This window comes from Nothobranchius furzeri, chromosome 3 (genome assembly GCF_043380555.1).
Source record: "Nothobranchius furzeri strain GRZ-AD chromosome 3, NfurGRZ-RIMD1, whole genome shotgun sequence".
Taxonomy (NCBI): domain Eukaryota; kingdom Metazoa; phylum Chordata; class Actinopteri; order Cyprinodontiformes; family Nothobranchiidae; genus Nothobranchius; species Nothobranchius furzeri.
Genome location: NC_091743.1, coordinates 51,731,123 through 51,757,027, shown reverse-complemented (window position 1 = coordinate 51,757,027; position 25,905 = coordinate 51,731,123). Strand labels below are relative to the sequence as shown.

General features: G+C 43.7%; 2 protein-coding genes across 3 annotated transcripts in view; one reads left to right on the top strand and one right to left on the bottom strand.

Annotated features, from left to right (window-relative positions):
* Positions 1-1,578: 1,578 nt before the first annotated feature.
* On the top strand, positions 1,579-3,052 carry myog (myogenin). The gene is made up of 3 exons (XM_015959558.3): positions 1,579-2,292; positions 2,722-2,821; positions 2,914-3,052. Exons 1-3 carry the CDS (start codon positions 1,765-1,767, stop codon positions 3,030-3,032), a joined length of 747 nt encoding a protein of 248 aa, XP_015815044.3. The 5' UTR covers positions 1,579-1,764; the 3' UTR covers positions 3,033-3,052.
* Positions 3,053-7,318: 4,266 nt separating this feature from the next.
* The window catches only part of ppfia4 (PTPRF interacting protein alpha 4), a 66,645-nt gene continuing 48,058 nt past the window's right edge, over positions 7,319-25,905 (bottom strand). Inside the window, exons 3-31 of one of the 2 annotated variants that reach the window (XM_015959559.3) lie at positions 25,061-25,162; positions 24,722-24,886; positions 24,209-24,283; positions 23,163-23,234; positions 20,442-20,663; positions 19,521-19,655; positions 18,852-18,986; positions 18,659-18,742; positions 17,942-18,073; positions 17,761-17,823; positions 16,830-16,921; positions 16,624-16,753; positions 16,032-16,228; positions 14,458-14,686; positions 14,339-14,374; positions 14,126-14,247; positions 13,309-13,421; positions 13,151-13,232; positions 12,975-13,056; positions 12,615-12,815; positions 12,067-12,129; positions 11,570-11,596; positions 10,669-10,844; positions 10,421-10,518; positions 9,728-9,903; positions 9,357-9,425; positions 9,079-9,265; positions 8,866-8,963; positions 7,319-7,453 (exon numbers count right to left, since the gene is read on the bottom strand). In XM_015959559.3, coding sequence (XP_015815045.1) covers positions 8,905-8,963; positions 9,079-9,265; positions 9,357-9,425; positions 9,728-9,903; positions 10,421-10,518; positions 10,669-10,844; positions 11,570-11,596; positions 12,067-12,129; positions 12,615-12,815; positions 12,975-13,056; positions 13,151-13,232; positions 13,309-13,421; positions 14,126-14,247; positions 14,339-14,374; positions 14,458-14,686; positions 16,032-16,228; positions 16,624-16,753; positions 16,830-16,921; positions 17,761-17,823; positions 17,942-18,073; positions 18,659-18,742; positions 18,852-18,986; positions 19,521-19,655; positions 20,442-20,663; positions 23,163-23,234; positions 24,209-24,283; positions 24,722-24,886; positions 25,061-25,162 — 3,324 coding nt within the window. In that variant the 3' untranslated portion in view covers positions 7,319-7,453; positions 8,866-8,904. The remainder of the gene's footprint in view (positions 7,454-8,865; positions 8,964-9,078; positions 9,266-9,356; positions 9,426-9,727; positions 9,904-10,420; positions 10,519-10,668; positions 10,845-11,569; positions 11,597-12,066; positions 12,130-12,614; positions 12,816-12,974; positions 13,057-13,150; positions 13,233-13,308; positions 13,422-14,125; positions 14,248-14,338; positions 14,375-14,457; positions 14,687-16,031; positions 16,229-16,623; positions 16,754-16,829; positions 16,922-17,760; positions 17,824-17,941; positions 18,074-18,658; positions 18,743-18,851; positions 18,987-19,520; positions 19,656-20,441; positions 20,664-23,162; positions 23,235-24,208; positions 24,284-24,721; positions 24,887-25,060; positions 25,163-25,905) is intronic. The other variant, XM_015959560.3, reaches the window with a different exon arrangement.

Below are 25,905 nucleotides of genomic sequence, written 5' to 3'. Positions count from 1 at the left end.
ATCTGGAGTAGCTGTGTTAAACGTGGTTCCTATGGAGGTGTAAATGTTAAAGTAACTCAAGAAGTGCTTTGAAATTTCTGATATTTGGGTCGTTTTAACTTCCTAAAAACAGGGTGTTGTGTATTTTTAATTTCACCTAACTGGAATTGATGGACCTCATAAACTCCCAAAACAAGCATAGATAATATATAGTTAATAACAATAAAACTAAATGTTAAATTTATTTCTTGAATTAAATCATCAAAGTTAAAATATTGTGATTTGTATCTCTCAGAGAGATTTTGTGTGGCTTTTCATAACAGAAATTTGCCTCTTCAGCAGGCTGCTCTTGTTTATGTTCAGATCTTTACTAATATTTTAGTACTTTTTGCATTCCTTCAAATAAAAAAAAATCATATTTTTGTGGCTCGTGAGGACTTGATGATTCTACTATTCCTGTTAAAACCCTCTTAGCCGACGTAAACAGAACAGAGAATAAACCACAGACAATAATAAAGGGATCCTTTGTTTATTGATATGATTAAAGGGGCTTCCACTATAAGGTGTTACTAAATGTTTAGACACCTGATCTACAGAACTTTTAAACGGTTCGTCAGTTTTCATTGACACAAACATCTGACCAATATTTAACTAGATGCATCTTTGGTAGTGGTCTATGCACCAATCACAACACTCCAACAAGCTGCTCCTCTGCAGGGCTGTCATATCTCCTCGGTTTGTGTTCCATGGATACCCACGAGGATGTAACATCTCAAACTGCTTCTATCATTCCGTGCTACTTTTTTGCTGACAGAAGTTCGAGTTCGGCCTTTGCCTCCTCACTAGCGGAAGGTAGTCAGAATTAGCATGTGAGCTATGATGTAAAACATGTCCTGGAAGGATTAGCACCCGCTAGCTTGGCTAACTCAACGATTGGCTGAAGAAGGTCAGGACTGCATGGCTGTGTGGTCGTTTCATTGTTATCTCTATATTTCCAACCAGCCAGCGTCAGCTCAGGTCTCGACTTACCCTGCTTGCCCAGACCTGCCTGGTCCAGAAGCTTAGATGGCCACTTGCATCACACCAGGCAATCGATGGACAAGTACAAGACGTGTACATATATGTCAATAGATTGCTATGAACCTTACATTGCCTTTGTGACCTTATTTTGAGAAAACTAATATCTCCGGGCCCTTATTGCCACTACTTAATAATAGTTCCTGTAGAGGTGACAGCTGTCTGAAGACCACACAGCTTCTCCAACCCCCCATGGAAGAGCACACTTCATGTTTAGTGTCACGGAGGAGGACGTAAGTCTGGGATGAACTCATTAAGACGGACATCTTTGATCTGAGTTTATAGCTTCCATTTTCACAGGGACCCGATCATATGCCAGCTTCTTAAGACCGACACGAGCACACAAACCCTCAGAAGGGCAAACACATGAATGGGTCATAAAGCCCTGGAGAGCGTGGCCCAACAGAGACGTGAAGCATAGATGTGCAGCAACAGCTAAACGTCGTGTCAGGTTTCTTGGGGCTCGTGCTAAATTTATCCTGCAGAAGGCTGAGGGGTTTAAATGCCAGCCTACAGTTGCTCCACACCAGTTGTTCTCCACACGTCTTCCACTCATTGCAAACTTGGACCAGGAGGAAGACAGGCACGCACACGTACACTCCAACACACACGCCCCAGAGGAAGGACCGAAGATTGCTCACTGAAGAGCAAATCCAAGTGAAAGAGGGATAGTTGCCCTTCCACATCGCGACCAGAACATTGTCCATCATGGAGCTCTTCGAGACCAACCCTTACTTCTTCCCTGACCAGCGCTTCTATGAAGGTGGAGATAGCTACTTCCCCTCTCGCCTGCCTGGGGGGTTCGACCAAGCTGGCTATCAGGACAGAAACTCCATGATGGGCTTGTGCGGGAGTCTTTCAGGCAATGTTGGCGTTGCAGGAACAGAAGAAAAAGCTTCTCCATCCAGCCTGTCGCCTCAGTCTGAACAGCACTGCCCCGGTCAGTGCCTACCGTGGGCCTGTAAGCTGTGCAAAAGGAAGACGGTGACCATGGACCGCCGGAGAGCAGCCACGCTGAGGGAGAAGAGACGTCTGAAGAAAGTGAACGAGGCCTTCGATGCTCTGAAGAGGAGCACCTTGATGAACCCCAACCAAAGGCTACCCAAGGTGGAGATTTTGCGAAGTGCCATACAGTACATAGAGAGGTTACAGGCGCTGGTGTCCTCCCTCAACCAGCAGGACACTGAGACGGGACAGACGGGGTTGCACTACCGACCCAGCCCGGCCCAGCCCAGAGTGAGTATGACAGAAAATGGGATGGCGAGAGGTTTAAGATACAGGAGAAAAGCAGAAAAATGGATAAAAACCCACTGTGGTATAAAAGAGGCTGAGGGGCTGATGGAAATGAAGGTGACTGAGGTAAAAAAAGAAACAAACATAAGAATGGAGGACTTTAATTCCTTCTAAAAGAAACTTTGGGACTTCTAGATAAAAAATAAGTAAACAACTTTGTGCCTGTAGAGTTTTTTGAAGTTATTTTTAGATTTTTGAATCAAACTAACTTGAAAAAAACCCCCACCTTTCTGAAAGAAATGTTGTTTTTCCCTGAGGAGTAACTTGATGAAATAATTGCTGTGTGTGCATGTGACATCACACGTGAGACACTTTATTTCATAGTAGAACAGTGACTGACAGCGACTTCTGTGTGTGTCTCCACGGTAACAGGTGTCATCGTCCAGCGAGCCCAGTTCCAGCAGCACCTGCTGCAGCAGCCCAGAGTGGAGCAGCACTCCGGAGCAGTGCTCGCAGAGCTACAGCAGTGAGGGTGAGCACGCTTCAAAAACTCAGCGCCATCACACAACTCCTCCACCATCTCCTTTGGTCTGACTCGGCGTCTCTCTCCCTCTTGTTCTGCAGATCTCCTGAGTGCTGCTGAATCTCCTGAGCAGGGGAACATGCATGCTTTGACCTCCATAGTGGACAGCATCACTGGAGCTGATGGATCTGTGGCTTTTCCTGTAGACATTCCCAAATAGACCTTCCATACTCAACCATACACAAATGGTAATGAAACAACCAATCCTAAAGGGTGACTTAGCTTTTATTTTTAAGCGTCTACTGATTTGAGTGTTTTGTCTTATGCCAAATATTTGTGATTGATTAGAATTGTAACTTTGCTGATCCGAGGGTCTGATGGTAAACCAAATTCCTCCTTTCACAATGAGGCCTTTTTTCCACTTAAAAAAATTCCCTTATGCAGTGGTCCGAACTGATCTGTCAGAGTTGCAGAAACTTAGATTTAATGACTTAGCTGCATGAACCCAAAACCCAATCAGAGTGTATCTCTGCGTTTCTACAGTAGATCCACAGAGAAATAATAAAGGCTGGTTCTGATTTTATTTTGAAAATTTTCCTCTTTTCAAAATCTTTCCCTTGTTTGTGTGAGTTTTATGCTTGAAAACAACATGAGTTTTATTTGTGGGGCCAATATGTACCATGGCAGTTTTGACCAAGATCTGCTTAATTTAAACAGGTTATGAATGCTAGTGTTGTAAATATGTTCCCTTTTTTCTACAGAGTGGTTTTTGACATTCGGTTTTTTATTCTTTGCTAACTTATTGTTGACTTTTATAACTATGATTGTTGTGTATTTGTAGATGTTCTGAAAAGTGATATTTTCTGTTTAATTCTCGCAATAAAGACCATTTTCAATATCTTGTCTGATGAAGTCTTGAACTGGTTTAAACCATCTTCCACCCCAGACCTTAAAGATGACATTATCTGCATTCTCACATAATACTGCAAAATCTCGTGTGGCCTGTTAACGCTCTTGCCCTGTGTTGTGAATGACTCAACTACTACACCAAGTATCAGCTCATTATCTGTGAAACGGACTGATTTAAAGTCACACTTGTGTGCAATAGGGCGTGGGATTGTGTCGTCATCACTGGTACGGCCACCATGTTGGTAGCCTCCTTATCTACCTTGTCTTGTTACTTCAGACAACAGCGCACTCAGTATTGCGACTTCATTTAATCTATAGTTCATTTGAGCAGTTATTACTCAACCATGGTAAATTGCCGCAGTTCAACACATGATCGCCAAGGGAAAATGGTGGAGGCAAAACCACGGAGACCAAGTGTCTGACATAACAGTGTTGTCGGCTCACTTGGATCGCAGCTGTAAGACCCTACCATCTCACCAGACGAAGCAACATTTTTCCAATCCTTTATTGTCCAATTTTGGTGAACCTGTGTGAACTCTAGCCTCAGTTTTCAGTTCGTAGCTGACAGGAGTGGCACATGGTGTGGTCTTCTGCTACTGGAGCCCATCAGCCTCACGGTCCGACGTGTTGTGTGTTCAGAGATGCTCTTCTGCGTACCTTGGTTGTAATGAGTGGTTATTTGAGTTATTGTTGCTTTTCTATCAGCTCGAACCAGTCTGGCCATTCTCCTCTGACCTCCGGCATCAAAAAGGCATTTTCGCTCACAGAGCTGCTGCTCACTGGATGTTTTTCCTTTTTCAGACCATTCTCTGTAAAACCTAGAGATGGTTGTACGTGACAATCTCAGATCAGTAGTTTCTGAAATACTCAGACCAGCCAGTCTGGCACCAACAACCATGTCATGTTCAAAGTCACTCAAATCACCTTTCTTCCCTATTCTGAAGCTCGGTTTGAACTGCAGCGGATCGTATTGACCATGTATACATGCCTACATGGCCAGTGAGTGTATACTGGTAGGCTAATATGGACACACTAACCCCTTCTTTTCACCGGCCATGAAAGCGGTCGCGTAACATAATAGCTCCTTCCCAAGCAAGACAAATTCTGATGCAAAACAGGAACTAAAGTGTTCCACACAGCTGATCTCATGATGTCACAAAATCACGCGAGAATTGCAACACAGCGTGTGATTTCAGAAGCCCACATAACATAATAAGGAAGGAGAAAGACAGCTGCATGTATCAAAAAAGGTCTGTGGTTTATTCTCTGTTCTGTTTACGTCGGCTAAGAGGGTTTTAACAGGAAGTGACATGCGTTTACCTGCATGTGACTTTTCTTTTGAAAGTTTCCAGATGTTTTACACTGTTTTTGTGTTTGTCTTTCTGGTGCAATCTAAACTGTGGGTTTTTTCGTGTTATGGAAGCGTAGCGCGTACAAAATAGACTTGGAACGTGATGATGGCATCCCCTCGCTTCTGGGGTACATCCAAAACGTTACACGTTATTGCGAGTGCAAAGGAACTCATCCACTATAACGGCGGCTAATTGCAGCGTAGTATGTTTTGCAGCCGTTTTGGGACGCTTTCACATGCAGTGGAAAGAAGGAGTAAAGCACAGCACAACTTCTTCTGGTACACTTCTTGTACCATCATCAATGGGATGACAATTTTGATTGTTTTACTAGAAAAATCAGTAAATGAAACATATACCTCTCACCCGGACATTTACTTTTGCTCACACTGCAAAGCAGGTAGCCCAAAATTGTGCAGAACTGTGGCGGCAACAAGTTGTCATTGGTGCTCCAGTCTTGAGTCTTTCATATGGATCCAAACTGTTTATAATGCTGATTTTGTCCACATACCGGTCCCTGGCTTCTCTATTTAACATATCCCTGTAATCTGCATCCTTTTCAGGATTTTAACATGTTGTTTATTACCTCCTTTCTTCCTTTCTTCTGCTTCTTCTCTGCGATGTACCGTTTGTTTTCATGGTTTGTTTACACTCGTAAGGCCATCAACATGGCCGCCATGTCCCAGAATGCAACGCGTGATGCCAAGTCCTGTGAGCTGTGGCAGCCATCTTGAATTGGTTTGTGAATTTCAGAGTTTCACGCAAATCTTTTCATCTTTCAGTGATGGGCTATAGCAATGACCATTTAAAAGAAGGCAAATATTCAAGTTTCTTTTTTTAAAAACAGCTTTACTCATGTCTACATAGTCATAAATACAGTACTTTTTTCTTTTTGGATAGCCAAATAATAAAATCTTGATTTGTCAGCATTGCTTCACACCTGGAATAAAGACACAGTACTCATAGCTGCCACATAGCACATTACATCTTTTAGACACCTTGGAAAAAAACTAAAATAAATAAAAATAAGATTGTTCAGCCATCCAGCAATTCACTAGTTCATCTGCTGTGTTCTCGTTGGATGAGGAGTTTGTCAGATGAGACTGATCGCTGGCTCGTCTCTATGGAAACTAAACCAGAGGCGACGAAGCAACATCTGATTACAAGAGCAGTATTGTGTGTGTATCGTTGGCTGATGTTGAGCAGCAATTCTTTCTGTTTATCTTGAGTTTAAAATCAACAGGGATGAGCTACAGTGTTCAAACTACCGTCCACACACACACACACACACACCAAAAGGTCACGGTCACACGGCTGGGGTCAGCCTTTCACTCACACACGACCCCTCACAAGTCTCCAGAAGATAGGCTGATTTGCTCGCACACACACACACACGCACGCACACACTCATATTAAATTTCCCTCCCTTTCTAGGCTACATAGTGTCATACAGAAGGCGATAGAGGCAGAAAGAGGAAGAGAAGTAACAGCTACATCGTGTCAAAAAATTGGACAAGAAGAAGAGAAAAAGGAAAGAAGAGGAGAAGAGGCAAAGAGAGATTTGGACCCATTAACCTGTGAAGAGTCCCTTTAGAGATGCACACTTTCCTTTAGTGAGTCCGCCCCACCACTACGTTACACACAGCACACAGCAAAAGACACGCAAAGGTCCAACACAGAGAGAAAGAGAAAGAAAGAGAACAGTCACTATCGAATACAGGGCATTGGGTTCCATACAGCAATGTTACATTGTTTTCCATATATACTTCCAATATATATATATATCATATATATAATATTTCTATAAAAAACATAAGTTATCCATTTTATGTACAAAGACGATAGATGATTAATACCTTGCATAACCGGTAGAAGGGTTTTGGGCAGAGGAAAACTGCCATTTATACAAGTATTCTTCACTCTCAAGTCCAAAGTAATGACTCGTCTTCATCCTCTTGAACCTTTTTCACACTATTCAACACCATGTTGTGTTAACACAGGAAGATTTGTGCGGTCTTTGTCACGTTGAGACTATTAGAACCAGGACAAGGACCCACAGCCAAGATAGGGAGAGCAGGGACACAACACCATGACAACAAGGCTACTGGGTGCACTGGGGTAAACAGGGCGAGACCAGGACGAGCCTCCTTTACAGCAGCAAGCGCAGCCAATCAGCACTCTCAGAGTTCAAAGGTCATAGTTGCCCCACTGTATTGCACGTGTCCGAAGGGGAAGAGAGAGATGAAAGGAAGGAGGTAAGGCTGGGCGACAGAGGAGAGAGAGACCTCACTCTGCCGGCGTTCCCAGGATTTGTCCTCTCCAGATTTGGCATATCACTCTCAAAAGGCCGCAAGCATGTGTCCGTATAGGTAATGAGAATGCACTGGAAAACAGAATCCAGGGAGGACATTAGGCAAGAGGGATCAAATTAAGATTGCAGAATGCAGAAAAGGCAAATTTATTTTAGCAGAAACCATTATAAACCAACAAACCATTATTTATTCGTGAACGGATGTTTACTTCTTAATTTTGTCTTCAAGTTTCTGATAGTTAAATATGTAATGGCAAATCTGCAAAACAAGCTAGCCTAAAACCTTTTCTTCATGCCTCTAAACAATGTTCTAACATGATATAGCTGTAAATAATTTGTAGAGATAAAAAAAAGTGGTTCTCTCACATTTGTCCATTAACCTCAGCCAATAACACGGCTCAGTCCAAAACCAGCGATTGGACCAGCTGTCTCACAAATTCCTACACTTCCACATTTTCCTGGGTCCTCTCTTTAATAATAATAATAATAATGCATTGAACTTATATAGCGCTTTTCAATACACCCAATGACGCTTTCACACACTCTCACATTCACACACTGCTAGTGATGGTAAGCTACTTGTAGCCACAGCCACCCTGGGGAGGTCTGACAGAAGCGAGGCTGCCATTTGGCGCCGTTGGCCCCTCTGACCACCACTAACACAGGCAAGTTGGGTGAAGTGTCTTGCCCAAGGACACAACAGCAGGATACCCCTGGCGGGAGCTGGAATCGAGCCCATGACCCTCCGATCATGAGGCAACCCGCTCTACCACCTGTGCTACTGCTGCACCCTTTACGTGCTCGTCTATTTAGCAACAGAGCACCACTGGTGTGAGAGGTTCTTCGCTCAATAATATCGGAGAAGGAGAAACAGCCGGCTGCTACCACTTCAACTTTAGGACAAACTACCAGAGTCCCAAAGAGAAAAATAACGTGAAGTCATGGACAAAAAAGACATTTGGAGAAAGTGGCGACGGGTGTTTAGCTCTCTCTTGTTTGACTGTGGTAATGTGTGTTACGGTATCAGGCAGATGTGCCCTAGGGATGGTAGCTGTGTGAGCTCTGTGACTGTGTTTGTGTTTAAAAGCTAGCTTGTTTCGCAGATTGCAATTGCAGCTTTAAATCTAATACTTGCAAAGGTAGCCCAAGTAGTTAGTTATACCATGTCCTGGTCTCTAACACATGTTAAGAAGACATTTCTAGGGCTTCAAGGGTCTGCTCAACCATTTTATAGAGCACAATTTAGCTTCTACATCTTATTGAAGCATGCATTGAAATTAAACAGCAACAAGAAAATAAAACAATGGAAGGATTGAATAAAAAGTAAAACTTGACATTATGAATGCATTAATTTCAAAGGTTGAAATCCATTTAAATGAACAGACAAGTTTTGCCTAACATCAGTGCAGGTATTTGTCAGAATTAGTGCCACACAGCTGGTTAAAAACCCACAAATCTGCAGCTACACTGTTTTGTTAGCTTACCTGGTAGCATTAATGCTACGGTTAGTAAGTCAAATGCAGTTAGCAGGAATAGGTCCGCACGGCCGAGGGGTCGAGTCTCGGGGGTGCTGGGGGTGCAGCTGCAGAGGGCATGGTAGAGCGCGTGTTGGGCACAGCAGAACAAAGAGGACGTGCAGCTAGTCAGGTAGCAGAAACACATAAAACAGGACTGGAGTTTTGCTTGTTGGAACAAACCTTCAGGCTGAAGTTGCTTCCTGGGAGCCAAATTCATAGAAGGAGGCATGGACATGGCGGGCATGCGGAAGCCAGCCGGAAGCGTTTCCATGGAGCCTGCCATCATCCCAAGACCTGTCCCTCCCTCACGAGCCCGAAACCTCTTACGCCATGATGGAGAGCGTCGAAATGACTTGTCATCCCCACTCTACGACGAGAGGAGAAAATACGACGATGCTATTCATTTTTGATTAACTTTTCAGTTTCTGATAAAAAAAATTAGATTCTTGCTAAGTCACCTCCTCCAGTCGGCGATCTGTTCCCAAGGCTAACAGGTTGTTAAACTCCCTCTCTAGAACCTGCCGTGCCTGAAAAACAATTAGTTTTTGTGAAGAGGATGGAGAGAAACCGTGTCGAAGTGAATAAACGTGAAACGAGGCTAGCGAATGCTTGTAAACCACCACTAAAACCTCTACATAGAGACTAGTGATGATAATTTACAGACTTTTGAGTAAATAAGAGTTATTCCTGAGCTAAAACAGAAACTGGTGATGAGGTGTGACCAAACTCTACATGAATTCAATGCAAAACAAGTGGCTGTTAAAACCAGTTCAGCCATTAGGTGAGGAGTGCCCCCAGCATTGTGGGGCGTATTTTCCTCGATAACTACCTGTGTGTTCTGCATGGGGATCTGCAGGATGAGCGCTAGGCTGCTGTAATCGAAAGTCTCATCTAGAGAGACGAGCGCCCCGTGAACGCCGCTCTCCAACAGGTTACCGCTGTACTCCCTTAGACCAATGGACTGAACCCAGTGGATCACCTGCTCATTGGTCCACACCAGAATATCTGCACAAAAAAGTTCATACAACTATAAAAACAATCAGCCTATTGTACCTTATGACTGGTAAATAAAGGAGTCAAAGAGATAAAGGGGTAATGTGCATGTCAACATGGTGTCAGCTCTCTAGCACACTCCCTTTGTTCATTTAAAGCACAGCTGTCAGCCAGCTTTTCAAGTAAGAACAGGCGGAGTGTGTGCATCTGTGTGTGTGTGCGCGCGTGTAAATGGGGCAGCATTCTGATTTAACACAACAGCTGAGTCAAGTTCATGTGCTTAGCTCAAGGTCAAAAGGGCGAGAGGGTTTACTGGATCTAAATGTGCATGCCAGCGCGTGTGTGGACCGCTCCACTCTCAAGAGGGGCTTTAGATCACAAGACAGTTGAAGAAGCACCTGTTTCAGTGTCAAGTACAAATGTACACTATCACATCAAAACCACTAGATGGTACTCTGGTCTGATGGGCGTAGAAATGTGCCTGTTTGTGTGTGTGTGTGTGTGTGTGTTTACATGGTTTTAGAGGTACCTTTCATATCATGTTGGCTGTCGTCTCTCCGGCGCTCCAACTCTTTCCTGTCATAATTTAGCCTCTTCAAGCACATAATCCCATACTGCAGACTAGCCCTGGTGTACACACACACACACACACACACACACACACACACACACACACACACACACACCAAGCAGAAGACATCATTGGCTCTCTTTCCTCCAACGCTTATGCTAACAGAGGAAACAGACCAAACCGAGCTCGTTGTCATGGCGGCAGACCTGTGAAAGCTGTCCACCATCTTCAGGTGGCTCCTCAGGTCCTTCTTGGTCAGATGGTCCAGCATTCGCGCATCAACCAGACACTCCATGAAGTAGGAGCGGTACTGAGGCAGGCCGAGACTGGGCAGCCACTCGTTCCCAATCCACTCATGATTCATGTCCCCGTACGCCAACGTCTACAGGGACAACAGCTGTCAATGCTACACACAGGTCCAAAAAATGAGCAGATCTACGCAGAAACGTAGAGTAACGTATGCCAATCAGATAATATTAAAATAATTTATTAGTGTTTCATACTTCGTTTAGTGTTTCTAATTCTTGTGGTAAATTGAAATGTCAAAAACTTGTATTGGATTGTTCTTTTAACTAGGCATTTGGTTTGTTTCTACTGCTGTGCATCTTCAACTTTATAATCACAGACACACTCAGACGTGTCTGTGTTGGCGTAGCTTTAAAAAGGTTTCATTGTGGTTCACCCAAAGCTATTGTGGAAACCTTTTAATTCCTGTTAACTCTCTTTCTAAGGGTGAAAGAATATCGGTCAAGTGGTTCCAACAAGAACCAACTGTTGAGGATAGAACAATTCCTTTGAGTGTACCACCACCAGTAATATTTGCTCGTATCCCCTTAAAAGTCAAATTAGATATTATATTTCTAAACGTGTAAAACTGGTATTTTGCACAGAATTCCACTTCAGAAGATCTTTCACTTGGATCAGAGATGTAGATCATCTTATTTTAAAGGTCCTATAAAGAAACAGGAGCATGATGGATGCTACTGAGGAATTTTGAACCATAATCTAAATTGGTATAAAGCTGGAAAATAACCCCAATCCTAATCTCTTTTTCTGTTTTTGAGTGTTTTTCTGTGACTGATGAGCTTAGGTGATCAGCAGCCTTACCTGTGCCCAGCTGCCCTCCTCATTGTCCTGAGCAGCAGCATGGTGGAGACAACGTATAAGATTAGAGAAATCACACACACACACACACACACACACACACACACACACGCACGCACGCACGCACGCACACACACACACACACGCACACACGCACGCATGCACGCACACACACACACACGCACGCACGCACGCACACACGCACACACTCATACATTGCATTAAAACACACAAGCGCTCTGTAGTTTTCACCTTACAGTTAACTTGCATACACACTCATATTATCAGGTGACCACAGTACACATCAGTTATCTGACTAACAAATAACAGCGGAGGCACAAGAGCATGTGAGTGTGTTAGGATGTAGCTGGTGGAGCTGGTGTTAGGTGGGGTTGAGGTGGGTTTCTAGGGAGGACATATGTGCGTTGCCATAGGGACTGTGTAAGTGTGAAAAAGTGTGGGTTAACGTGGAGGTGGGGGAGCACCCAGATGGTACTGACCGCTTTAGTGGAGGAAGCCAGGTTCTCCATCTCTTCATGAGTCACCCACACATTTCCGGAGGACTGCTCAGAGGGCAAAAACGCACACACACACACACACACACACACACACACACACACACACACACACACACACACACACACACACACACACACACACACACACACACACACACACACACACACGCAAGCACACACAAACATGTGTACACATACGCATGCACGCACATAAAAACACACACACATACAGACAAACTGTGTTGAGTGATACGAAGGAAGGGAGTGTATTCAGGCACTACTTGTGTGTTGTTCTCCAACTATAATTCATGCAGTTCAAAGTTGCTGAAGAGACCCAGTTGAAAGATAAATCAAGACCGAAGCAAGAATTTTAAAATAAAAGAGCTATAAAGTGTAAAGAGGCGTCACCTGGGCATGCAAAGTGATGTGTAGCAGTGATGCTGAATTCTGTACAGATTAACTTTGCTTTGTATGCACAATCAACTGCCTAGGGCAGAGGGACAAATCTGCTATCGGTTGTGCTTGTTTACCGTTCTGGAGGTGAGTGGTGCAGAGGGGCTGGTGAGGGAGACCATCTCCTGGATGGCCAAGCGCAGTTTGAGTCGGTGCAGAGGGTTGCTGATGCCAATCTCTCTCTGGATCTCCGTGTCTGACAGCGCTGACATGATGGCTCCACTCTTCACATTGGCGCGACAGGCTGCCACATACCAGGCTGGCATCCCCACCCACAGCTGGCGGGAGCCATCAAGACATTTAACGTCAGCACCGGGGAAAGCAGATCAAGCTGTGCACTCACATGTTTACAGTCTCTGTATTAAAGGGGATCAGCAGCCCGACGGGAACAAGACAAAAGGAGATTTTTATGGGTGTTTGGAAGAAAAGGGAAATACCTCTAGCCATGACACGACAGTGGGACCATCCCATTGTGCAAACGGAAGACCTTTTTTCCTTGCGTCTTCCAGAAGCTCGTGTCTGAAAAATAGAATACACAGAAAGTAAGGAAGAAAAGTGAGGAGCAGCAACAAAAAGGTAAATAACTGCAAGAAAGAAACAGAGATGCTTTTACTTTTTCTTCATCCTGCGGTCCCTCTCGGCCTGTGTGCCCAGTTTTCCCAGAGTCATAGTGTCACCGATGCCCATCTCAAAGTCTAAAAGCAAACAATATGTGTCAGCGTCCATTATTCTTGTGAAATGGAGCGCTGTGGTCTGCAGCCTGCAGAGAACCTGTTAAAGCTGGCAGAGACTGGCCATCCCTGCCAACAGTCTGGTCCATCCGACCCTTCTCCTTCTTCCCAAACAATCGGCCAATAGACGACTTGATTCCTTTCTTCTGTTTTCTGCAAACAATGAAAAGATTATGTAATAATAGTCACAAAAAAGAAACGAGTAAACAAAGTAGTATCTAGCAGGAAATTCATAGAATTCAGTAAATTTTCAAGGGAATTGAAATTATCGAGCTAACTGGTAAATGATAAATGGCCTGTATTTGATGTAGCGCTTTCTAGAGTCCTGGAACCCCCCAAGGCACTTTATAACACAATCAGTCATTCACCCATTCACACACACATTCACACCCTCGTGGGGATGAGCTACGATGTGGTCTCAGCTGCCCTGGAGAGCGCTGACGGAGGCGAGGCTGCCGAGCGCTCGCACCACCGATCCCTTCGACCACCATCAGCGGGCAAGGTGAGTTAAGTGTAAGCGATAAACTGAGCGGGGCTCGAACTCGCAACCTTCCAACTCCTGTGCCATGGTCAGAATTCTCTCATAAAATTTCATTTAATCAACTGCGTCCTACTCAGTTGCAATTTATTTAAAATTACACAAAAATACTTCATTTTTGTGTAATTTTCCCACAAGCTGGAGGAAGGACATGTTGTCAGCACAAAAACTCAAACAGCCAATTTTTACACTTTTATTCTGTTTGATGTGACTCTATTTGTCACGCTCTGTTACCTGTGCTGTTTGTGGTTGTGTAGCTGAGAGAGAGAGAGAGAGAGAGAGAGTGTGTGTGTGTGTGTGTGTGTGTGTTTATGTTTACCCTCGTCCGTCTTCCAGACTGCCAGTGAACTGAGCAAAATTGGCTTCCAGCCGTAAACTCCGCGGCGAGGAAGGAGGTGATGTCTCACACTTGATTGTAGCTTTGTCCACTTCCACTGGAGACTGAAAGAGCCACAGAGACACCTCAACTCACTTATAATAGGTGTTCCAAAGACTAAAAACTGTGAGACTTTGGATGTTTTTGCAAACTTACAGCAACCTTTCTTCTGTGTTTCCTCAAATCACTTGGCTATCAGAAACAAATAATTAAATGTAAGCCTGTTAAAAGTCTGTTTATTTGATGAAGGCCGTGTGCGTGGTGCATTCACTGACCAAAGTCATGATTCCTAGATGATGGCTGGTGTTTCGACCATGATGTTTTGGTGTGGAGTGGCCGCTGGTGGGTGGGGAGGAGGATGAAGCCAGGGACTGGGCCGTGGCGGAGGTAGGCAGAGCACGAGGTCGAAGTGTCACATTGAGACCGTCCATGCTGCCGCTGTTCACACGAGACTCAATCTCATCCGCACGCAGGTCTGCTGACTCTCTCTCTACCTGGATCATCCTGCAATCACACCAACACACACATGAACAAACATAATGGAGATGTTTTACATCTCTTCAATACTCATACAAATGAAGAATGGTAAAAATCAGACTGTATATAAAAACGTGGATGTGGAGCTGAAAGCCCCGCCCACTCATTAATTATGACTAAATGTATATAACAAGCAAACATGGGTACATGCAACAGCAAGATGAAAAGTATGTAAATAAAGTCAAGTGGACAAAAATAATCTGCTTTAGCCAGAAAAATGTCTCATTTAGAGGGGGCGGGGCTTAAACCTGTACAGAAGCCCGCCACTATGGAGCAATAATTTTATTATAGCTTCAATGTTTTTGTTAAAGCTCTCATTCACTCACTGTTTCCTGATTCAGGAATTAGAAATTAGCCAGAAGAGAGAGAGAGAGAGAGAGAGAGAGAGAGTGTGTGTGTGTGTGTGTGTGTGTGTGTGTGTGTGTGTGTGTGTGTGTGTGTGGGTGGGGGTGGGGGGTTGGCAGAGGTGGGGGATGGGGTGGTGGTGGAGTCTTACTCATTACTCATTAATATTCATAATAGGCCAACTTCTGGCCTCGGTTTGGCTGACAGCAGCACAACACTTCCGCCGTTCACTCTTCTTTCTCGGGTCCACAAACAACAAAAGCCTGAGCATGTTCTGCCATGCTGTGGAGTTGCTAATGCTAACGGTTAGCTTACTAGCTGAAACCTGCTCTGCTCTTCCTTGGAAGCTAAATCAACAACGGCCTTCCACGGCCATAAGCTAAGATGGGTGAGTCCATGAATGCATGTATTTCTCTGTGAGGTAGAAGGACTGGGTTATTCTGACCCGAGCATTTCTCCACATGTTTTCATTTGGTGGTTAATGCAGGAAATAGGTGCAGAACACTACTTTCATGTTCAGCATTTATGTTAAACTCAGAGTGACCAATCGTATTTCAAAAAGAACAAGTATTATCCACTTGTTGAGTACTAGCAGGTCAAAATGTCTAACTTGTTAAGGTTGAGTTCAGTACGGTTTGTTTTTATAAGTAAGTAAGTAAACGTTTATTTATATAGCGTCTTTCACAGATATAAATCACAAAGCGCTGTAAATAAGTAAATTTTGTTCTTTGTTGCTGCTTGAAACCTTCCTTTTATAGTTCTTGTAGTTATTGTAGCTATGAACTTTGATAAACTCATCATCATTTCTCTGTTTTTGTGCTGTCTACGTGAGCGAAAATGTAGCATTTGTATCAACAAAATGAGTTTCTGTTTTGTAACCATCTGAGGTCTTTCCTATACGTTCCTCTGGATTGTCTTAATTTCCCCCTGGAGAGTCATGTAATGTAATGTGCCTGAAATATGCAACCTTATCTCCTCATTGATGGCATCAAGTTGCTCCTGCAGCATGAGCGCGAGAGTCTGAGCATCTGATTGGCCGCTGGGGGACAGCAGGGCCGAGCTGACGTCGTCGTCCATGTCTGACTCGGCCTCGATGTCACTGCCGAGCAGGTGGCTTACGCTCCCGCGTAGAGACGGGTAGTCCTGTTCAAACACGGCACACACCTAAACACGAACAAAACCAAACGTGGTTCAAACCAAGCACTTCTGAACTTTAAAAATAAAATGTCTGAACTACGTGTGCAGATTCTGAATAGAAGCATACATGTAAAAAAAAGCTGTTTTGGGGAGTGCGGGAAGAAATGGATGAACAAGAAACTTACATCACACATCATGTCCAGCAGCAGGTGAGAGAGACAGGAAGACGGAGAGGTTAGTAGAGAATGGGAAGTTAGGCGTGAGGATCATCACACAAAGCCAAGCACTGACACTTACTAACAACAGCAGACATGAACCTGAAAGTAAACACGGGCAAAGGGCTGCATGAGGTTAGGAGAGTGGTTAACATGTCATCTGTGTATGTTGGGTTGCTTTGGCGTCATGGAAACCAGAATCATCACCTTGTTTGGGTCGTCTCGTAGCGCCGACAGCCTGCCCTTCTGAGCCCGCCTGATCACAGTGGTGCTGTAGTGGCCGTCCTGACCCTCCACCACGGAGAAGCGGAGGTCACTGGAGCTCCCCAGGTGAGACCTTAGATAAGATACACGTCTGACCCTATTGGACATAAAACGGTGAAAATATAAACACAGGCAGGAGAAAGGATTACCGAGGATGAGTCCCATCTCCAAAAGCCCCGCTGCGGCGTTTCAGATGATCAATCTCATTTCTCAGTTTGTCAATCTCTCCAATCAGGCGTTCCTAAAAGAGAGAGGGGTGTTAGTAAGGACTGAGTTTTCTAATTGATATTTACTCCTTTAGAAGAATAATCCTTTAAATGGTCAAACATGTGGACTAAAATATATGAATGTAAAAGGCTTGTGTGCTTGTTTACAGTCATCAATAAAACTATTAGGTGATTTAAACATCTCTAAATAATGATTTTATTACAACAATTAGCAGCTTTGGATTTTTTTTAAGCTAAATAACAAAATATTTTATGATTTTCTGTCTACTGTATGAACAAAAAGGGAGTTAGGACAGGTGGTGGAGATTAAGCTTAGTTCAGACTCTTTCAACTCATCAATCTTCTCCGCCCAAAATACAAATAGCCCTGTGCTCAAAAAGTCTGCTTTTTATCCCAACAAGTCTTCAAGGAAATTAAGAATTCCAGTTTTCCGTCTTTCTACAAGTTTTCCTTTTAGAATCTGCTGCTCCAGTCTGCAGCCACATCTGCAGGAATGTGGCCACCACAAAGAAAAAATCTTCTCTGCATCCTTACCTCAAAAACTCGACATCACATGTTTGCAAATCAGCATTTGAAAAAGACTGAATTATTTTGGACACAAGACTGAATAAAATGGATCTTTTAATCTGCAACGAGGCGAGGTGTGTTAGAAGGTGATTAGGTTTTACGAGCAAAATCCATAATAGGACCTCATCTTTTAATACTTCTGTCCAAAACATGGATTGAAAGGAAGGTGTCATAATATTATATTTAGTTAAAGCACTTAGGGAAGTGATTTATTCATTTTTCACGTCTCATGACAGGATTTTTTTTTTGCTGGAAACCAAACACGTTTTGCTTGAGCATCACCGACCCTGGTGTGGTGGAATTCTTCGAGCTGTTTCTGGCAGTTCTCCAGGTCCTGAATGAGGGAGTTCTAAAGAGAAGAACTTGCATTAAACATATTTTCTATTTTTTTTGTAGATTATGCATCTTGTGTTTAATGAGCAATTAGAGCTGGCGCTGCTTCAGCTGAACATGTGCCCAGGTCTTGCCTTGTCCTCCAGGGCAGCCATGCGCTCCTTCAGATGGAGCTGCAGACGTTCGTTGGACTCCGTGAGCAAACGATCCACCGTGTCAGACAAACGCTTGTTGTGCTCTTCATTCATTTTCTCCCTCTGACGAGCCTATGAAAACAGTACTGTCACATTTTCTCTTCGCTACAGACTCCATGTGGGTGTATTTATGCAGCTAATTAAGCATTTCTACACGGATTAAAGGATGAAGTGTGTGTTTAGCTCTAGATCACCAGCTGCCAGATACGGGTCTTCTTGGCCAACAATGGATCTCACAGCCAGAACGGTTTAATCACCATCATTTACTAAATGATTAAAGGGTTAAACAGGTTCTCTCAAATGGGAAAAGCTGTGCTTCATACGTGTTCTGCTGTAATTTCCTTTAAGTAAATTTGTCACGGATATGCATAAACACACACATCTGCATGCTCTGGGAGTTCTTTTGGCTAAATATAGTCATGAGATCATAGAGAAGGAGAAGGAGAGAATTTAGCAGTGCGTGAATTATTCAGAGCCTAAAGATAGTAGCCAATCAGTCTTAAAGAGGGAAGCAAGGGAGGAGGGGCACATGGATGAGAGGATTTTGATTTGAATTCATGCAAAATGCACTGGGAATACTGAGAATTCATCTTAAATGTGTGTTTCTGATGTTTATGCATAAAGGAGCCCCCCACACGCACACACACACACACATACTCTTGCAAGCTCTTGGTTCTTCTCATCCTGTTGTGACTCCAGCTGTCTGAGCCTCTCCTCCACGTTGCCGTGGCGCTCCTCGGCCTGCAGGGGGAGACGCATTATTAGGCCTTCAGTGCAGCCGCCCTTAGAAGGGCTGTGTTCCATTTTTATCTGCATTACACATCACCAGCTGGGAGTTTGTATGCGTTACCTTGGAAAGTGCTGCGACTCTCTGAGCCAGTTCAGCTTCCACCTCTGGCAGCGTCTCCGCCTTCCTCATGGTCTGAGCCAGCCTTTGCTCTGCCATCTCCAGCATCTCCTGCAGCTGGCGCACTTTCTCTTCACTCTAACACACACACACACACACACACACACACACACACACACACACACACACACACACACACACACACACACACACACACACACACACACACACACACACACACACACACACACACACACACACACACACATTACTAGGAGGAACATTGGTGCCACCGCAACAGTGATCCAGTGTAGCCAAGGAGTGTAACACAAAAGGGATTTAAGATGCTGCTGGTGTTTCCATTCAGTCAATTTTATCCAGAGACCTTTAAAACTGAATGTAACTCACTTACTTTATGCTTTCCAAAATCTTAGATGGGATTTTGTAGATAACTGAAGCAACAAATATTGACATGATGCAAGATAAAAAGCAAAAGGATAGCACCGTGAGTCAGAAAACATCAATTTACACATTTAAGTGTGTTGAACATATTAGAACACCATGCATTTGAATGTTTTTACTCCAAGGATGATTTGTGCCATTTATTGTTTAGTCTGATAGCATTTGTACCATCGAGCCTTTTGTTATTATGTTTTTCGTGGATGCTGGTACCTGTCTGTGCAGTGAATCTTTGGTGGCCAGTTCATTCTCCAGTTTATCGTTGAGGTCGTGGATGTGTGTGGTCTCCCGCTGGGCGGCCAGGTAGCGTTTCTCTAGGGTTGTTATTCTCTCCTCCAAATCCTCTCTCTTTACGAACAAAAACACAGTTAAAACAGAATAAAACAAGACAAACGTTCCTGATACACTTACAAAAATAATCAAAATGTGCTATCAAATGATTAAAGTTACTGGGTCTTGTATGCAAATTGCAAATGAAAAAAAAGTGCTTTTGCAGAAGATTTGTGGGTTTGAAAAAATCACTTCATAGAGTGGAAATGATTTCAACAGTTCGTATAAGTGGTAAACAATTAGAAAATGAAGCAAATTAAAATCTATACTAGTAAAAATGGTATTATATACATTTATGATGTCATTTTACAGCACCATACAGGTTTGATCTAATATTTTAATGTGTTAATTTGTTGGTTATTCTGTATTATAAAGCCATTGAACATAAGAGAGAAAACTGAACATTACCATACCATCACAGCCGTGTCTATGTTCACTTTCTCAGAAGGCAAAATAACATTTCAGGAGGGGGAAATAACATGTTTAAAAGAGAAATCTAGTCGAACGTTAAGGATTTTAAAAAGAAGCAACATTTTCTAAATGTTTTTGATATTTACTGCAATATCAGTACACCAATAACTCAAAAAGGCTTTAATTTATCTTTACAATTTATGTAAATTATATCCAACAGTTTCAAGTTCTGTTTACAAAATAAAAGCTTTTTAAAATTATAAGATACTTTAGCAGTTTTCTCTTTTTATATCCCCATCAGAAACAACTTTGTCTTTTATTTCTAATAATTTGGGGGAAAAGTATTAATGTGTGTGTCATATTTAAAAGTGTCCCTCCATTCTTTCCTCCCACCTCCCTCTGCTCCCTCTGTTGTTTGATTGACAGCTCCTCGCTGCGGCTCAGTTCTCGCCGTGCATTTGTGAGCTCCGCCTCCAGCTCGGCCATGCGGGCGTTTAGCGTGGCAGACTGCTCGCGGCTCTGAGCCAGCTCCTTGTTGGTCCGATCCAGCAGCTCCTGAAGCTCCGACGCCCGGCTGCCATCGTCGTTGGCGTCTATAGATCCATTGGGTAGTCTCTGTCAGGCAAACACAATTAGCTGATGACATCACTCACTCTCACACACCACATCTAAGCTAAGAAATGCAATACGTTGTTTTATGACATATAGAGTTGTTGGATGACCTACATAAAAAGTATCAGTATTCATGCATACAGATGGGGTTATGTAAAGTGATGTTGTTTTCCTTCCCTTCACAGCTCAACGTGTCATTATTTCCAGGATCCTAATTAAACAAACCTGCAGGGACACACAGTCTGACTGGAAAGTCGGTGGGCAGCAGCAAGTTTAGGACCCCTGCTGCTCTCAAATGTTCTCATTTTACTTTCTTATGAATCCCTATCAAAAACATCAACACAGACACAGGCACAGGCAGTGGGGGACATGCTGGAGTCGATTTGTAATAAAACGCACCTGGTGAGCTTTACAGATGAGCATATGCCCTCGTTCGCCGTAACGCTCAGAAAAACATTTCTAGCATCTAGTTACTGAAGAGATTTCACACTAATCAGTTAATCAGTGGGAAGGGCAATCCCATGAACTTGCATTTGAATGTTGTGCAGTTATGTGCTAGCTCGTAACGTCTGTTAGTGCCAACTGATAGCTGGTCAGTTTGTGTCACATATGTGCAAATTTGGATTTTCTGAAATTTTTTTTATCTAATAGTCAAACCAAATTTTAATTTCTTAAAACTTTCTACTTTTCAACACCTGCAGTGGTCTCTAGTATAAGTAAATGCCTTGGGAGTCGTTCTCTGTGTAAAAATGCTCTGGCACTCCTGTTTCAGGAAGTAGAAGTTAGTTGGAGCAGAAGGTTTGTTGTTTTAGATTGATCTACCGTATTTTCCGGACTATAAGCCGCTACTTTTTTCCCACGCTTTGAACCATGCGGCTTATAATGAGGTGCGGCTTTACTGAAGATTTTCCTTCTCCTGCCAGGGGGCGCTTTAGCAGAAAGTGAAACAGGTGGAAGTCAAAAGTGGAAATCGAAGAAAGTGCTCATTTTAATTTAGCACATGTAAGCAGCCGGCATGACGAAGACATTTTTTCAAATCCATACCCCCTCATCATGGTAACTACACGTATGAGTTCATATGATGCCGCATTTAAGTTGAAGGCCATCGATCTGGCAGTAAAGGAGGGAAACAGTGCTGCCGCACGTAAGCTTGGCATGAATGAATCCATGGTTCAGCGCTGGAGACGGCAGCAGGAAGAACTCATTCAAGCCAGCATCACCCGGGGATGATGACAGCAACACGGACAGCGACACCGACATCGCCACAGAAAAGGTATGTGACGAAGCTCTTCTGAGGCTGTTCAACTCCGACACTGAAGAAGAGGACTTTAATGGCTTTAGTGCGCAAGAGGAAGATGAGAGCGAATGACTTTTTCTGGTAGGCAAGTGTGTTTGATTTACTAACCACAGGCATGTTTTGTGTGCAGTTTTTATTTTCTAATCATCCAGGGCTTATTAATGCTGTGTCAGCGCTGTTCTTTTCTTCTACATGCAAATTACCAGTAGTAACGTGTCAGTTCTGTTTTTATTTTATAACCATCCAGAAATATGAATGCTATCAGTGCTGTTTTCTTTTCTAAACTTGCCTTGCACGTTCACCCGTGTTTAAAATTAGTTTTGTTGAACTAAAACAACAACGAAAACCCTCTGTGTAGCGTCTTTCTGTCTAATTATCTTATGTTATGGCCGTACATGTGCTGTGCACCGGAGACCTGCATGTGGCTGCTGCGCTGCGGCTTGTATTCGAGTGCGGTGTGTGTGTAGAAACCCTTTTTTTTTTTGCTGGTGCGGCTTATATTGAGGTGCGCTCTGTAGTCCGGAAATTATGGTAGTCACATATCTCGATTTACCGGTCGATGGTCACAAGCTTTGGATAGTAACAGAAAGAATGAGATCGCGGATGCGTTTGGCTGAAATGATTTTTCTCTGCAGAGTGTCTTGGCTCTCCCTTAGAGCTAGGATGAGAAGCTTGGTCATCTGGAAGGGGCTTGGAGTAGATCTGCAGCTCCTCCACATCGAGAGGAGCCAGTTGAGGTGGCTCAGTTATCTAGTTAGAATGCCTCCTGGACGCCTCCCTGGTGAGGTTTTCCGGGCACGTCCAACTGGGAAGAGATCTAAAGGAAGTCCCAGGACATGCAGGAGGGACTATGTCTCTCAGCTGGCCAGGTAACGCCTTGGGGTTCCCCTGGAGGAGCTAGCCCAAGTGGCTGGGGAGAGGGAAGTCTGCTTTTGCTGCTGCCCCCGCAACCCTGGATAAGCAGCCAAAAATGGATGAATGGATAGTCACATGCTTTTATCATAACACTGGTCTCAACCCAAAGAGAGTCAAGCATAATGAAGTCTGTGTTACCTGTAGCTCCTTTCCCTCTCTACATGTAGGTGTTTTCATTTTAGGATCCAACAAGTCAAGAGATGCAAAACTAAGAAGTCTCTACAGATGTTTTCTACACAGACATAAACAAAAGTACAGCACTGAAAGACAATTCTACAGCCAAAAATAACCTTCCACGTAGGTTTGGTTCCATCTGATCGCTCCGCTGAGTCACCGTCTTTCCTCTGCCTCACCATGTTCAACTGCAAAAAAAAGATAGAAATAAAACCTGAAACAGCCTCAGTGTTCTCACCTGAGCACACTAAATGAAAATGAAATAAATGCACAATTTCTTCTCTTTCATGGAGAAGAAATCAAGCATTTATTTCATTTTCATTTAGTTTGCTCAGGAGCGAGAGAAGTGAGGCTTTTTCAGGTTTATTGTGTTTTAACCCTTCCACTGTCTTATCGGGTGACCCCGCCAGGAAAGTTGACCATTGAGCAGGGTTGATGGTTTATCCCTTGAGGTCCACATAGCAGGGGTGAGGAGTGAGCACCACCTCACCCCTCCCACGTGGACCTCAAGAGATAAACCATCAACCCTGCTCAATGGTCAACTTTCCTGGCGGGGTCACCCGATAAGACAGTGGAAGGGTTAAAAAACTTCCAAATGTGAATTATACTCAGAATGAGGAGGCTTTGTTCACCAGATTTAAAAATATTCTGTGGAACTTTCTGGAAGGTGTGTGTGTCCTGTTACGGTCATCATAACAGTGAGACATGGTGGTGGTCATGTAATGGTGTGGGGCTGCTTTGCTGCTTCAGGACCTGGACCACTTGCTGATGTCAATATAAGTGTGAAGGTTTTATGTTAGAGATGCTCGATATCTGCCTGTTTTTTTTTTTTTTTTTTTTTTTTTACTGATATCTAACGATATTGGGTCAACAAAGGAGTAAAAACCGATATCAATATTGGTTTTCCCCTATAGACATAAGCCCGGCAGACCGTGAGAGCTGGGGTGGGTGGATGTTAGGCCTGGCAGCCATACCAAGCTCATGAAGCGTTGGGGGAAACCCTGCAATATTTTCCAATATTACATTTTAAGGCCAATATCGGCCGATAACATCAGAACGATATTATCGATAGACCGATAATATTGAACATCTCTTTTTATATGTAAGATTGGTTGATCTTGGCAGCTGAGACATAAAGTGTAAACGCATAAAGACAATTTACCTCCTGTGTGGTAGCTGCAAGCTGTCCCTCCAGGGTCGCCACCCTCTCCAATGCCACCCGAAGCCTCTCACGTACCTAAAACAACACACCACAATCACAAGCAACTCATCTGAATTTAGTTAAACCTTGTGAGCAAGTTGCCATTTAACACTTTACAATGAAGAAATGACCAACGTAGCTTTTTGTGTGTCAATGACATAAAAATGCTGCTGCATAAACATGCAATCTCCTGACAGCTTCCATTTGTTTCACTTTAAAGTCCTTTCTGCAACAATTGCCTTATTTATGGAGACCTTTCCCTCTGACAATGAGAGAGAAATGAGCTTCATTATCAAGAAGACAAACAAGAAAATTAACTAGATCAGAATTAATCAGCCTAGCGGGACAGCAGTACTGTTTGAGAAGAAGATGAAGAAGCTACTAAATGGTGTGAGCGACGGAAGGTATTTGTGTGTGTGTGTGTGTGTGTGTGTGTGTGTGTGTGTGCGTGTGCGTGCGTGTGTGTGTGTCCACCTTCTCATCCAGTGCCTTGTGGTGTTCAAACAGCGACTTCAGAGCTTTGAGGACCTCTACCTCGCTGGAGACTCCAGATGGCGGTGGGGCCTGTCTCTTCACCACCGTCATCCTCAGACTGCGCTCATGTCGAGACACCAGACACTCAAGGTGCTCCAACAGCAGCTACACAAACACATCCACCACCGAAGACAATATTCGTTTAAAAATGTTTTTATCAGCATGGCTAGTAGACACACACACACACACACACACACACACACACACACACACACACACACACACACACACACACACACACACACACACACACACACACACACACACACACACACACACCCTGGTGTTGTTCCTTTCAGCTTTCAGCTCCGATATTTCCTCCTCTTTCTCCAGCAGCTGCTCCCGGCATATGTTCAGCTCCTTCGTCAGGGTGGCAAACTCCTACATGCACGCACACACACACACAGAGGTTAACGCTGGATGGCATCGTAACAACAGGGGGTGCTACTTTTATTTACTGCGTGGGCTGAGGAGACTGAAACGGCCCTAATGCATCTGATCTCTTTTACAGGTGCCACACTTCCATAGTGGCCTCCTCTGGTCCAAATCAATCCTTCTGGAGCATTTTGATTTTAAAACTTGCAGGCAGGAAACAAGTCCTGCAGATAAATGACTGTAGAATGTGAAGGCAGAGGGGCGGAGGACAGCTGGTTTCTTAGAATTTCCCAAGAAAATGATTTAGATCTGAGAGAACCTCCAGCTCCACCAGGATGTTTACTCATCTCATCGCTGCCTGAGACAAACGTAACAGCTTTTCATTATTTAACCAAGAGCAAATCATTTAAAACTCTGGAAACGTGTCTCTTGTGCACCATTTGGTTTACTGATGCTCCTTTCCCTATCTTGTTTTGACAGAAAGCTCTGAGCTTCTTTGAAAGCCTAAAATCATTCTAAACATCACCAGAAGACATATTTCTGTCAAGCTGACACTTTTCAAAGCATTTTGCACGCGTGTGTACACTGCACATCTGTGGAGGAATTACAGGAGAAGAAGTCTGTACAAACTTCAGGTGGCGTACAATGATGGGTTGAGGCTGCTGCTGAAGGTACCTCGCTGGAGCAGTGCCAGCCAGTTATTCATGTACCTGGTATTCCCACCTGTACTGCTACCCTGCATACAGGTG